Here is a 15,006-nt window from a genome sequence, read left to right as displayed (position 1 = left end):
GGAGAGGGGGCACCCTGACATTAGCACCCCTCTTCCCCCCTTTGCACAGAAAGCAGAGGCTTGGGGGCCAAAGAAATCTAGGAGTTTGCTAACGCAAGACATAAGATGAATGGGGAAGTTTACACAAAAGCTGCCAGTTCTATAGTCCACCCTGCTGAAGCCAAAACAAAAGAGCAGACCATTCATTTGCAGCATGAAGACATCTTCCTTCAGAAAGGTGAGGAATAGGGAGATTTTCATGTAAAAGATTGTTTACAGCCCATATAAATTGTGCTCTGCTTCCAAAAATGTCATGATTCATGACCGACCACCACTGAGACATGAATATAGGTTAATTCTAAATAAAAGGTCCCATTTACACCTGTGCCATCAGCATAGAACATGAGGTAATACAGCAACCACCACATAAAGACTCTAAATCTGAGCACATGGATTCCTTGTCCACCAGGACAATGTAACACTTCATTGTAGATAGTGTCCTACCTGGGCATGATGCAGTGAGCTAAAAAGTTTATCTCTTGCTGATATTTGTAGATCACCAATCACCATGATATCTAGGTGCTAGCTTTCAGTCCTACCACTGCCCTTCCTTGCTTTGGAGTGGTATGCCAAACCCTATGCATTTCTTTAACTTTAATTATTTATTGTTTTTCTAAGTAACATCCTAAGTAGCTTTGGGATAATGTTACCTTGCTTGGTAATGGATGAGAGTAACTTGCTTGCTGTTTCAGGATCATTGGCATTTTACTTCTACATTATGACGACTTCATCCATTATATTTTAATCCTAGAAGTACACTTAAAAAACAAAACAAAAAGCCCCAATAATGCTAAACTACATCATCAAATGCCAAATGCAGACTCTTACTAAACCAGGAATTTAGAAAGCTGCCGTTCTTCTTAACTATACACTGCCCAGCACCCCCTCCCCAACTAGGAACAATTAAATATGGATACCTACACCTTGTCACCCCACCCACAGACATCTAGAGAAACCCATCACTTCATCCTGCTTCGCAACCATCAATGTACTCACCTGCCAGCCAAGGCCACTGGAGACTGCAGAAGTTACTGTTAACACCTCTTCAGTATTTACCTCACCATTGCTGGAGAATAAGACCTTGTCTGCAAAGGAAACTTTTTCAGTATAATCTACAGGTTTGAATTTAAACGGACAGTTATTCTGGTATAACCCTCTGTTGACACCCTTAGGCCAGGTCTACACTGGAAGCACTTTGCTGGCATAGTACACCAATATCCGTATCCAGGCAAAGCCTTCTAAGCATAGGGCTGGCCTTGGTAAGATTATCATGAGGGCTACTGTCCTGCAATTAACAGTAGTGGTGTAACACACACTCAGCCTGTAAAGTACTGCTTTAAATATTGGCCTTGTGGCGTTTGTATACATCTTTCTGATGTATAAAGAAGGCCCAAAAATAACAAAACAACAAAATTATGATTCTGTGTGGCTTTCTTACCTTAAACTCAGGAATGTGAAGTCTGGTCTTTGCTAGCAGACTACTGGAAGGTAGAAACGATGTTTACTGAGGGCTCGGAACACTGTCATTGAAGGGCTGCATGTGTAACGCTTCCTATATTTAATGTGCTAATCATGGCAAATAGGTGTTAAAATGAAGTTTGACACGGTATGGCTAATAATCCCTCCCCCCCCAGTAGTTTAGTTTACACTCTCGTGGCTCTTGTGCTGCAACTCTTGCACTACTGTTCTAGCCATCAGAGTCTGCCAAAGCCAGGATCTGAATTTCTAATATAAAAAGCAAGCAGAAAAAAGGATTTATTTTTTAAAAACTCACCCTTTGCTACTTCTTGATGCCTTAAGACGTACAGCAATCAGGCACAAGCCCAGTTTTTTTTGTTCCTTTTCAGGACACTTTAAAAGTAAGGTATGAAATCTTATTAATTTGGATAATTTCTCTCTCAAAGGCAGGAATATGTCCAGAACCAGCCTACATGTCTTCCCAATCCAGCATGACAGAGCCAAAAAAAAAAAAAAAAAAAAAAAAAACCAACCCAACAACCCACCTTTGTTTGTTATATTTCTGTACTTATAAGAGATGCTCAGAAGGTAGCCAATCACGCAGGGCAATCCAAGTATCAGGAGCATGGTGGGAAAGGGTCTAGAGTCAGGAATACGAGAAGGGTTTGGTGTGGCAGATGAGTTGAGGAGCACAAGCAGGTAAGTAGCAGGAGTGATAAGATGGGGCTTGGAGGCCAGAACGATCACACATTAGGATCATTTTACCCACTTTATATGGCAACAACTGTCATCAGTAGTACAACAAATGGATCAGTTTTTTTTTTTTAAATTCAGTCTTTAAATGCCAAAGACATATTAGAAAGTTGTATATAATTTGACCTTGCCTTCCCTAACAAATTCATAGCAACATATATATTTAAAAAACCAAAAACCCTACAAAAACAAAAAACTCCACCACACATTCTGCTCCCCATTTGGAAAGGATGAGAAAACCACCACCACTACATGACAGACACTTGGCATGTTACTTAATGCTCTACTGCAATGCCCTCATTCTATGGCAGCGGTTCTCAAACTGTGGGTCTGGACTCCAAAGTGGGTTGCAACCCAGTTTTAATGGGGTCGCCAGGGCTGGTGTGAGACTTGCTGAGGCCCAGGGCTAAAGCTGAAGCCCAAGGGCTTCAGCTCCGGGCAGCAGGGCTAGAGCTTCGGCTTTGGCCCTGGGTGGTGGGGCTCAGGTTACAGGCCTTCCACTCGGGGCTGAAGCCCTTGGGCTTTGCTCCCCTGCCCAGGGTGGCAGGGTGCAGGCAGGCTTAGGCTTCGGTCCCCCTCCTGGGGCCATGTAGTAATTTTTGTTATCGAAAGGGGGTCGTGGTGCCAGGGCCAGCTCTGGCTTTTTTGCCGCCCTAGGCAAAAAAGCCACCCGCCGGCCCCCCGCGGCCGGGGAGGGCGCCGAGCCTGGCCGCGGGCCCACAATCCCCGAATGGCCAGAGTGCCGGGAGCAGGGTGGCGAGCCCGGCCGGGGCTCTCCACTCTCCCCGGCGGCCAGAGCGCCGGGAGGAGGGCGGCAAGCCCGGCCGGGGCCCCGCTCTCCCTGAGCGGCTGGAGCGCCGGGGGGGGTGGGGGGGGGAGAGGGGAGGGCGGCGAGCCCGGCCGGGGCCCCGCTCTCGGGCCAGAGTGCCCCGCCCCCCTCCAGGTGCCGCCCCAAGCACGCTTGGTGGCTGGTGCCTGGAGCTGGCCATGCGTGGTGCAATGAAATTCTCTATTCTATGGTGATGAGCCTATAAGGAATAGGCCAGCAAAGCATTCAGGATTTTGGTTATGCTCATTTTCAAACCCTCCCCGACTCTCTCTCCTTCCTCCCCACAACCAGCATCCACAGCACTTATGGATAATGTAGCTCAGTGGAAGGTCCAGCTGCGAATGCTGCTGCAACAGGGTTAGCTCCCACAGCCTGAGAGGAATTCTTTCAGGGCTGTGATCAGAGTGCCAGCCTGCAGTTTAGGAGGAACAGAACTTAGTGAATATGGAATGTGCTACATAAAGCTATTTCCATAAGGTGCTTTGCAGAGTGAGGAGTAAAGTTAATAAATCAATCTATTTTTCTAATTCCCGTAATGGGTTTGCCGTAGGAGCATCCGTCGTTAGGACCTGGGTTCAGACCATCACGGCTACCATTCATTTTCTACCAACAGTAGATTGTAAGCTATTTCCAGGAGGGGCAGTAGCTCAAATCCAGTTTACAGGAGTAAATCCAGTGCAACTCCGTTGACATCAAGGGAGTTCACTCCAGTTACACAGCATAACTGAGCGTAGAATTTATCCTGTATCGCCTCACCTGATATGTTCATAAAGTGCTGTGCAAGTTACCAGTAATTCAAAAAATATAAAAACAGGTTTGGTTTGATTTTTTGGCAACACATCCTGCAGTAACACCATCTTTGTACAAAGGAACACATATTTTCAGGAATTATTTAATCAAGGTGCTTCTGATAGAAAATGTGGTGTCTAGGCTGCCCAGCCCCAGAATTAATGTATTCACCATTTAACAGTCTCAGCAGTTTCACCCTTCGGCTGACAACTATTTGTAAATAAATCAAAGCCAAAATTTCCTCTTAACTCGCTAGACCATATTTAAAGGCTCTCACCAAGACATGAGTTATTGTTTTTGAGAACTTTAACAGTAACTAGAAGTTCCATACACTGAATATTGATTTTAGCACTTCTTTATGAAGCTATTTTAGTAACAAAGCTTTTTAATGCAAAGAGGATGGTATGTCTAACTGGGGGGAGACAGCTTCATAGTAAAGTGCCCATTGCCTATAAAACATTTCATTTTTTAATAGCATCTTTTATCCAAGGCTCTCAAAGAGTGTTTTACAAATGCTTTTGGGGGTCTCAATACTCCCGTTACATCAGATGTAAGCACTTTCCTTCCCACTGGGAAAGAGGACATAAGCTCAATAGCAGAGCCAAGAACAGAATGCAGAAAATTCAAGTCCCAGTTTGTTGCTCTGATCATCAGAACATACTGTCTTCCTAACTGGTGACTAACCACCTTTGCCATTAGGCAGTGTATGCTTGCTCAGATTAATCAAGATGCTTGAAGCAGTAATCCATCTCATCTGGGAACAGCTGTTAGAGTCAAGATTTTCAGGAGTAGTGATTCTGAATGCCTCAATTTTTAGGTACCAAACTTGAAACACCTTTAGAAACCTGATTTGCAGAAAGTGCTGAGAACCCTCCCCTCGGAAAAATCAGGCTGCTTTAAGGTGTCTCAGGATGGGCACTCATATAAACACAAAATCACTAACCATTTGAAAATCTTGGCCTGTATGAACCATCTTTGAATGTGACACTATATATTCTCCTTCTTTCAACATGTGATTGGAACAGAAACATCAGTAAGTCAGTGCCCCAAGTAATGTACTTTTAAAAGGGATTTATTCAGTATGGAACTACCATGTCAAACCTGAAGGGTAAACCAGGCAGAACTTAGCTGGGTTTTCATTAAAAAGTTCTCTCTTGTGTGATATCTGTGGTGAAAGCTTCCATTGACACCATATGTGACTTATTTACCAATAAGTAATGTGATGAAGTGCCCAAATATACTATGTGCCTATCATACACACTGAAGATTTGATAGAATGGAGTAAGCCCACCGCCAGAATACAAAAGGAAGTGGGCAACTACAAATTGCTTCCGTTTCGTACAAGATCTGGTAAGTAAGCTTAGTGATATATAAATGGCTTAACAGTTTTCAATCAATTTAACGCACATGAAGACATCAATTATTTTGCATTTTTGTGCAGCTCTGCATTACACAAATTTATTTCAAGCAACTGAATCATGTTTTATGCCAAATAAGAATTACAATCTCCATTTCCAATACATCACTTTAAATGAATGACCTGAAACACTCCTTACCAATAATTGCAATATTCAACATTCTACTTAAAAACAAGTGTGTTTAATTCTTTTTAAATATGTTCCTTAATATAAATATTTAAGAACCAGATGGTTAGTTTGCGGCCTGATCTGAAGAAGGTGCTGAGCTCCCACAGACAGTGTCTCTCAGGTTCAGGACTAAGACAGTAGAACACAGAGTGGGAATCGTCATCAGTTCTTCATAATTCTAGTCCAAATAAAGGTAGCTTTTGAGCTTCCAATGTGGTCAGCCAGCTGACACCAGCCATTAGCAGCTTTTTGCCCTGCTTGCCTCCCCAAACTACCTAATTAAATAGGGTCATAATGTTTACAAGGAAATAGCCCCAAATGACAGATCTTCTTGAAATTTGGGGGGTTGTTTTTCCACAGCAGTTTGTTCCTTCTGAACGTTCTTGAGCAGTGAATTTCAGCAGTAGGTTGTCAGTTAATAAGTATCAAGTTGTCATCACTTCCTTGTCTGTAAAAAGGGGTCAGAGAGAAAAAAAAAGTTGGTAATTTTAAATTCTGTACTTAATAAGGGCAACATAAAATCCTTGGTATATTTAAAGTTAACCATGCTGAATTTCCTATATATCTCTTAGATAATTAAGAAGGATCTACCTATACCCCTTGCCTTTAATTATGCTCTCAGAAAAAGCAAACAGGTTTTTTATGGATTGACCTTTTGCAAGAAAACCTAATATGCTAAGTAATCATGAAATCAATTAGGTTCCTGTAATTTACCGTGGTCACTAGCAATCTCGGATTAGACTGAAGTCGAAGCAATTTATTTTTTCATCTATCAGCCAGACAGATGTTCAGGAAGACAGAAAGAGCTAAAAATGACTAAGCCGCACAACTGAGACAACAGATCCACCAGTCAGAACTTGTTATACCATTTAGGGCTCCCCTGACTGACATGCTCAACTAAAGACATGTGGAGGCGTGTAGTTTAAGAAAATATGCCCTTCACTGGGCAGCAGTACTGCAAGCCTGCCCATTCTGGTAAACGCAGCAACATGCCTTGCTCCCTACCTCCGGGGCAGGAGATAATCCCCCTCGTTCCCTGTTGTGTTTTGTAATTTCCTACTTCAGTGTCTCAATGCCCAGCTCCAACTAGTTTCTGCTAACCAATAGCAAACAAGTGCACCGGAAATGCTGGAAAGCCAAATAACTCAAGTCCCTGAGCCCAAAAGAAGTTCCAGGTTTCAAGCCAGCTGCAGGTCCCCTGCCGTGGAAGCTGAACTTGTTTCCTTCTTTCAGTGAAGTCAGTTAAGGAGAGAAGAATCTATAAGTCCGCTTGCAGCCTTAGAGAGTAGGTTTGAAGCTGCACTTAAGTTCACTGTACCTCCTACCTTTGAAGTGTCCACAGCAGCTATCTGGAGATTTAGATGTTCTTTTATTCTCCGCTCCCCTCAAGCCAGCAGTTTTTCTCAACTAAAAGACACTTAAGCCTCAGCCAGGGGCACATCAAAAGCAGCAAGCTGTGGTTCACAAGAACCTTACTGTGTAAGATCCATTGTTATTGATCATTTAGGAACACAAGATTTGCCACACTAGTTCAGGTCAGTTGATCACCCAGTTCTGCTACACTCCTCACATTACATCACTCCCTCAGGCTCCATCTGCCTCCAACTCTGCTGTGCATAAACCTCAATGCCATTGCCACCAGGGCCTTGCTACAGTTGTCAATGCCAGCAGTCAGAATCCACAGCCATCTACCTACCACTTTAGCAGGGATTAAGAGGTGGGAGTGAGCTTGGTACTATAGGATGAATGGTCCCTACTCCTTTTCTTCCCCCTCCCAGGAGAAAGAACATGACAGCCTGCTACTGGCCCCTTAACCCCTATAGGGGTCTGAACCAGATTAATACCTTCCAGTCCCATCCACATGGTCCAAATACAGGCCCTGCTCATAATGATGGGCACTTCCAGGCAGCTCAGTGGAAATGGCCAAGGTTCTCAGGGAAATGCTCCCATTAAACTAGAGGGGAGATGGCTGGGAATAGTTTAATCAGACAAATCTCAAGGTTTGGGATGAGGGAGGGTCACTTAAATTGAAAGAACAAGTTCTGTCTTGTGCCCTTCTACTGCTACCTGCCAACAGATCTCCTACCTGGAAGTCAAGATGGTCTTGGACCCTAGCTTTGCTCTAACAGTTTTCAGTGCTCTGTACTTCCCTGACCTGATCAGCACAACTCTCCCCTTTAGAAATATTAATGATGCTCTCTCTCATATATATATATATATATATATATATATATATATATATATATATATATATAGTTTTTTTTCCATCTGTAGGTCTCCGAGGGCTTTACAACGATTACAGTGAAACTCAAAAGGTATCTTTCCCTGCTCTCTCCCCTTAACAAATTAGCTATTTTCTAATGCTAAATACAACAGAAAGGGATAAATATATTTAAGAGTCTGAACATGCTATAGTTAGATTTCTGGGCGTGCCTACCATAGTGAAACCCATACTTTCCAACAGACAGCTAACCTCATGGGTACTTATGAGAATTATATAGCTCATGGAATCGCACTGCCATACTGACCTCCTACAACAGCAGATGAAAGGCATGGAAGCCTGTGGTTCTTTGCTATAGTCTGTGCTACTGCATTCTTTAAGGAATTCATGAAGATCTGTTACTGGAAAGCCGTTTTGCTGGTATTTCTGAAAAACAGGACACCTCATTTACAGTGCATGAAAAATCATTCCTTGTGTCATTGCTCTAAACCTGCCTCCATTCTACACTGCTCTCCCACACTTTTATCAGCTCTAACATCTAGATTAATAGATGAATCAAACTGTCACTACTGCAGCAAACAAAGCAAGGCTAGGAGAATGTGGTCGTGGGAACAGAAGAATGAGCTAAAGGAAACATATTGAAAAAAGAAAAGACATTATTCAGTTATTCCTTTTCGCATGTTACTTGCATAACTACCCAGTTCATTCCTGCGTGATTCTATTTCACAGTTTTTATGTTGATTTTTTTTCTCCTACATATTCACCATAAATAAGTGAGTTCTCCATAAATTAAAAATCCCAAGCTCTAAAGACCAACAGCTTTGAAGCAGAGATAGACAGCAGACACTTAGAAGTTTAGTCAACCTTTTCATTCAGAGGAAGTGCTATATAAAACAGAAAATCAACCGATTCTTCTCTGGGAATTTTGGGGAAGTTATATGGCCTGTGTTATACAGGAGGTCAGACTAGATGATCACAATGGTCCCTTCTGGCCTTGGAATCTTTGAATACGGAGCAGCTTCTCCTTTAAACCACTGGATCCACATGAGAGGATTAGAGGCAAGGGGAGAGAGAGAAAAAACAGAAGCAATCCCATCTCACTTTGAATATCAACAAAATTACTGCAATCCTATACAGAGAAACTTGCAAAACAGAGTCCTAGGAAGTTGTGGTCCACATACACCTCTACCCCAATCTAACGCGACCCAATATAACATGAATTCGGATATAACACGGTTAAAGCAGTGCTCTGGGGGGGAGGGAGCTGCGCACTCCGGTGGATCAAAGCAAGTTGGATATAAGGCGGTTTCACCTATAACGCAGTACGATTTTTTGGCTCCTGAGGACAGTGTTGTATCGGGGTAGAGGTGTACTGCCACTAACAATTTACCACTATGCTGCACACGTATTTACATGAGAACTAAAACAAAAAGACAACAGCCAAAGGCAAGTTACTGGATGCAGCCTTCTCACTGATCACTCTAACCACCAGGACTTAAGTATGTAGAAATACAAGTGATTAGAAATGTACAGAAAATACTAATGGGGGGCAATAATGCAGGGAAGAGATCAAGAGAAGGGAATATTTTTAATTCCACTCCATTTTTCACCGGAACTGGATAGAGTGGTTCTATCTAGCAGTTCATTAGTACTAGACTCAGTGGGTCTCTTTCATACCACACACCCTACTAATTATTGAGCCAGTAATTTCTGTGAAGCACAGGGAGCAGAGGTATTCAAATCTGTACTGCTAAGCAATTGTAACTGAATGGGTTACCCCCTTGCCTCCTTCTCCCCCAGACATCTTTCAAACATCACTCTCTCCCGGCCTCAGCAAGACTTTTTGATACTGCAATTACACTCTTGCACTCCATGAAAGAATTCTCTAGCTGTAAGCAACTGCATTCAATGATTTTAAGCTTAATATATTTCCCCACTTCCCACTCAAGTCACTATTCTGACCCAAATGTAATACAGCCAGTAGAATAAATTGGGGGAAATTGAGGGTCAGGGGGAGGTGTGATACCTTAAGTAAGTTTTCTAAACTAATGCCTGGGTGGAGATCACTTAAGGGAAATTCTCTCTTCCATTTTTTACCAGATCTTAAGCTAAAAGCTTTGAATATCTTTACCATACATCATAATCAGTCAATATCTCAAGAGAGCTTCCATTTGTCCACCTTTATGGTTTAACTAACATGAAAGCATGCTAAATAATTGATTAGAAGGAAAAATTCCACTAAAGACAAAATGATTTACCTTTATGGTGTCATAAGAGTCTGTAATGAGTGCAATAAAAAGGCTGAGGATCATGTATATAAATAGACTAATGAAGGAATACAGATATAATCGACTGAACAGCCACACCAAGGTGCTCTTCTGCTGGATTTGAGCAAATGTTGCAAACATGTCATCACCATTGACCAAAGAAAACAGACATTCAGCAACTGTGTTCAGATCTTCAAACTAGACAATATTGAAAGAGACTGACATTAGAACCTGAACACCACCTACAGTCAGGTTAAAGGAGATAAAGACAGACATTTTCACTAACAGTTTTCCCACAAATTTTTTTAAACACAGCCACTACTCTCCTGCGCCCCTCTACCCCCGCAAAAAAACCAAAAAACCCTCCCCCAACCACAATCTCTCTCTTTTGTGTATTTCATACATTTAAGACTGGCATGATCATTTGGCTTGGGAGGCAGAGATAATTCCTTTTCCATATGTACCTGAGTGTTTTGCATTGGCATCAGTTGTAGGAAAGGTGCCAAGGGGTTAAAGCATCTAACAAACAACCACCACTAATGTTTAATGCTTTCATTAGAGGGTCTCAAATTGTATTATGCATGCGGAAAAGTATCCCCAATTTAGAGATAAGAAAATTAAGGCATAGAGAGATTAAGTGACCAAGGTCACAAAATGAGTACGTGACAGAACTGGGAACAGAATCCAGGTCTTCTGATCCCCCAATTTTTTAAAATCCCCTTCCAGCAGCACATTGGTAAAGATCTGTTTAATTTTTTCTGCACTTGGGGGAAATAGGACAAGTAGAGCCACTACAGTTCCTCTAGCCTTTCTGTGGCGAAATTATAGACCATACTTCTCTTTAACAAAAATACTGAGATTGAATGAATATCTTCCAGCTATATTTTCTCATTCCATTATTTGGTGAAGGAGTTGGGGGTCATCTTACAAATTATCAGGTACATTTGAACCCAAATTTAGGTTTGAATGATAAAAGGTTTTCTAAATCCCAATATAGCAGCAAGAAAAATAGGTATGGCAAATTATAAAGATTTTATTCAGTGGGTTGGGTGCCAACGGCCCTCCACAGCAATAGCTAAAGACCAAGGGACAGTGCGAGCAGGTTCAGGCCTTATATCAAGCTCCACTAGGCAATCTCCTATTTTGCCTTTTCACTTTGCCTTAACCAACTCTACCTACTCTCAAAACCTCCCCACAGTTTTACATTTTCTGGGTCAAAAAGAATGCTGGATAGTCCAGAAACCCAAAGTAAATAGCATTTATGTCAGGCATTCAGAGTAGCTGGCTGATGCCATGTCAAACATGTCTTCAGAGAAGATCAAATGCTATATATGGGCAATTCCCACTTAAATGACCTATGAGGAATGGTTGAAAGAATTGAGCATGTTTAGTATAGAGAAAAGAAGGCTGAAGGGGACGTAACTGTCTTCAAATACATAAAACCTTGTTATATAGTGAGCAATTGTTCCCCAGGTCCACCGAAGGTAAGACAAGAAATAATCTGGTTAGTTTGCAGCTGGGGATATTTAGGTTGGATATTAGGAAAATCTTTCTAACTATGGAGGATAGTTAATCACTTTAACAAGTTATCTAGGGAGGTTGTGGAATCCTGGTCACTGGAGGTTTTTAAGAACAGGTTAGACAAACATGTGCCAGGAATGATCTAAGTATATCTGGTCCTGCCTCAGCGCAGTCGAGGCAAGAGGAAGACTAGATGACCTCTTGAGGTCTCTTCCAGTCCTACACATCTATGATTATGTATTCTATGACGTGTGGGGAAGGAGTAAGACAAATTTGCTCTAAGGGATATTAGGAAAGGGTGATTTTAGAACATGGAGTGGTCAACCAGTGCCATCTAGAGATCCGAGTTCAGCGCTCTTGATTCTGAGCTGGCAGGGCTGCTCAGTGAGCCATCTAGCAAAAGAAACAGCTAGGAAGGCTTCACCTTGCTCACTGTCACTCCTTGTAGTCGTCACATGGAAAGAGCAGAATCCATCTCTTCCCTGATGAGCAGAGATTCTCTACTACATGAGGCCCGAGAGAGGCTGGGTGGAAATATAAGGGATTCTGAAACTCTTCATGAAAAAATTAAGAGGGAATCTGTAGAGTACTTTTCCCCACCCAATTCCAAGTGGCAAGGTCTGTAGCTGATGTAATAGATGGTAGTTGATTCAAGATGACTTGTGGGAGGACTGTCCTGTTTCTCTTACTACTTTATTTTTAAAATAAGGAAGGACAGATAAGTAGTAATCTTCTGCTACTCACTGTTTCACATGAAGTTGCTTGCCTGCATGTCCTACCTTTGCACTACACTTCAGGAGACAGCAAATTTCACTGACAAGCAGGGAGTGCTGCTTCTGGGAGTGTCAAGTTGGTGGGACATCAAACTAGTACAACCACTAGATAGCATTACGGGATTTTGTGCACAAAGCTTGCAGTGGCCATCTTGGTTAGTTAGTATGTATGAGAATCAAGTCATTCCTATTTTGGGCTGCAGTTTGCAGCATTCAGAACAGAATGAGAGTATCCTCCTTTTAATTCTGTACAGCAGACTGAGTGTGCAGCCAGTCAGCTGCCACAAAAACAGATGGTAAAGCAAGTGACTAGAATAGGCTGTTCTATGCAGTACAATACTGCCATCTAGTGAGATTTGAGACAAGTTGATAGAGCCTTAAACAAAATGAGCTGAGCCATAACATTTAATGACAAGAAAATCATACAAGATCAAGTTTTGACAACATAAATAGTCAACCATCTCATTGGACTATTCTTTCACTTACTCAGATCGTTAGATGCTTGCTACTTGACAGTTCGGGTAAAAGTGATATTTACAACGTGTCAGCTAAAAGGGACAGGTCCCCAGGGTATAATCTGACGGATGCGTAGGGTATTATGGGATTTCTGCAGAAAATTCTAGAAGCTTTTAGGAAGTATTTGGTCATCAATTAAAATGCATTAAAAGCAAAGGATAAATAAATGCATCTTATTACTAATGAGAATTAGTAAATATGCAAATTCTAAATGTTCATAACAGCAGTCTCTTCTCTAAACTTGAACTGTTGTTCTTTCCTTTGCAGAGGGCTTTATAAAACATGCTAAAGCCTTTAGCTTCCCACATTTTTGAGTTATGCAGGCACAAAAATTTGGTTTGGAATACAGGAAAAAAGTATATGTAATATTTTGCATCTACATTGAAAAAGAAAAAAAAATACAAATGATTTTGATTAAAAACTTTCCAAATCACCCTATATTTGGGACAAGATCAACTGTGCCAAGTTTCACCCAGAGAGGAAGGTTTGGAGAAAGCTATGAGTAATACAAAACCCTGCTGAGGCAACCTGGGGGTGAAAAGTATCAGTGCCCAGGCTATGTTAGAGTGCCCACCACTGACAGCAGAGCTGGAGCCACACCAGCCCTAGAACAACAGTGGGGGAATTTCTGAAAATCCTCAGTGTAGTGTTTGGAAAGGCAGTGAGAGTTTAACATATAAAACAAAGCTGTTGTTATGGCTTCATAACGAAGGTTGAGTTAGGTTTTAAACTTAAGAAGCAGGAATATCCTCCCCCAAATGATAGCGCTTACTCGGAGTATGGAATGATTATATATGCACATTTAGAGGAGCTTACATACCTTTTCATGATAAGGCCCTAATACAATCCAGCCACAGAATGTATAGCCAAGATATATCATCCCAGCACAACAACAAAATCTTAGAACTTTGGGCAATGATGCTTGCATTGTTAAAATGAGCACCTGCAAAGGGACAGGGGAGAGGAGGAGAAAGAGGACAATATACACATTAAAGAAATTAGAATAAAAACAACAGAACTAAAATAAGTTTCAACTACTGAATATTTGATTCTAGGCTTACATTGTATGTCTGGAAATATCCTAAGTATCTGATGACTCCAACCCAAACAAATAAAGTCGATGTTCCAAGTAAGATGCTGCAAACATCATAACTTGTGAGGTTCTGAGGAATGCAAAAAAGGCAGGTGAGTGAAGTAACACCTGTTGATAGGTATTGCAGTTTAAGACTATGCAGGTAAAGGATGGCACATGAAAATTTTTTAGGTCAGATTTTAAAATTTCAGTGGCTTCAGTTGAATTCTAGTGCCAAACGGACATAGTCACATAACACCAAGCCAATATGGTTGCTCAGGAGACATGCCTTATACAGAGAGGCAGTGGTATTGTGGAGATGGGCAAAGGTGCACAAAGGCATAAAGAAATTTGCATGAAGCCTGCAAGCGTTGTGTGGATTTCACTTTGGTTACAATAGACAGTTTCAAAATTAAGTTCTCAAGGAAGTTCATTGTTTGCCATATGATTAAAAATAGGAAACTAATTTTCATTCATTACTTAAGCACTGGTTCACAATTAATAAGAGGGAGACTTCATGACTAAGGCCCTGTCTATACTACAACCTTAAACAGAATTTGTAACCAGATGCTGGCATGGTCAACTCTCACAGGCTTTCTGCCCACACACTTGGTTAATACTGTTCATAATCACATCAGCTAGTAGCTCATTGCCCTTTCTTCAGGCCGAGGCTGACACATGTTGGTAGCAAGTTTGTAAAACTTATTCTTGCCTTACTGTGCCTGTGTAATTGATTTGGCCAATGCTTATTCCTCCCAGCTACTTGTGCAGTAGGACATTCTAGAGTGTGGGAAGCATGATCTATTGGCCCACATTTTCCCAGATTGCCCCGACACACACACTGGTACATGTGATTACACAAATTTTGTCACAAAATATGGTTGGGCTGTGGGGAAAAAAACTGCTGGAAATATAAAACCATATTTATTGTAACCGAGACAGATTGATCAGTGTGTGGCGACAGACACTGCTATACTTGTAGATTTGACAGTCCATTAAGAAAGTGGATTACAGCAGAGATGTTCCCATTCCCACAAGCTGCTGTTTGGGGACAGTTTAGAGGAGACTCCTGTTTGTTGAATGTTTCTTGATTTTCTTCTTCAGAGCACAATCTAGGCAGTGTGTTACCATCAGTTTTTAAAGGAAAGAATAATGGGCAGCATTCATTAGCTAAGCCCTCTC

General features: G+C 41.7%; 1 protein-coding gene across 3 annotated transcripts in view; it reads right to left on the bottom strand.

Annotated features, from left to right (window-relative positions):
- Nucleotides 1–5,288: 5,288 nt before the first annotated feature.
- Nucleotides 5,289–15,006, bottom strand: part of MCOLN2 (mucolipin TRP cation channel 2) — a 41,394-nt gene continuing 31,676 nt past the window's right edge. For all 3 annotated transcript variants that reach the window (XM_054036451.1, XM_054036453.1, XM_054036452.1), the window contains exons 10-14: nucleotides 13,814–13,915; nucleotides 13,573–13,695; nucleotides 9,934–10,140; nucleotides 7,983–8,101; nucleotides 5,289–5,902 (exon numbers count right to left, since the gene is read on the bottom strand). In XM_054036451.1, the coding sequence (XP_053892426.1) occupies nucleotides 5,866–5,902; nucleotides 7,983–8,101; nucleotides 9,934–10,140; nucleotides 13,573–13,695; nucleotides 13,814–13,915 (588 nt within the window). In that variant the 3' untranslated portion in view covers nucleotides 5,289–5,865. The remainder of the gene's footprint in view (nucleotides 5,903–7,982; nucleotides 8,102–9,933; nucleotides 10,141–13,572; nucleotides 13,696–13,813; nucleotides 13,916–15,006) is intronic.

Source organism: Malaclemys terrapin, chromosome 8 (assembly GCF_027887155.1).
Source record: "Malaclemys terrapin pileata isolate rMalTer1 chromosome 8, rMalTer1.hap1, whole genome shotgun sequence".
In the NCBI taxonomy this organism is placed as follows: domain Eukaryota; kingdom Metazoa; phylum Chordata; order Testudines; family Emydidae; genus Malaclemys; species Malaclemys terrapin.
The sequence above is the reverse complement of the archived record's forward strand: the minus strand, read 5'-3'. Positions and strand labels throughout refer to the sequence as shown.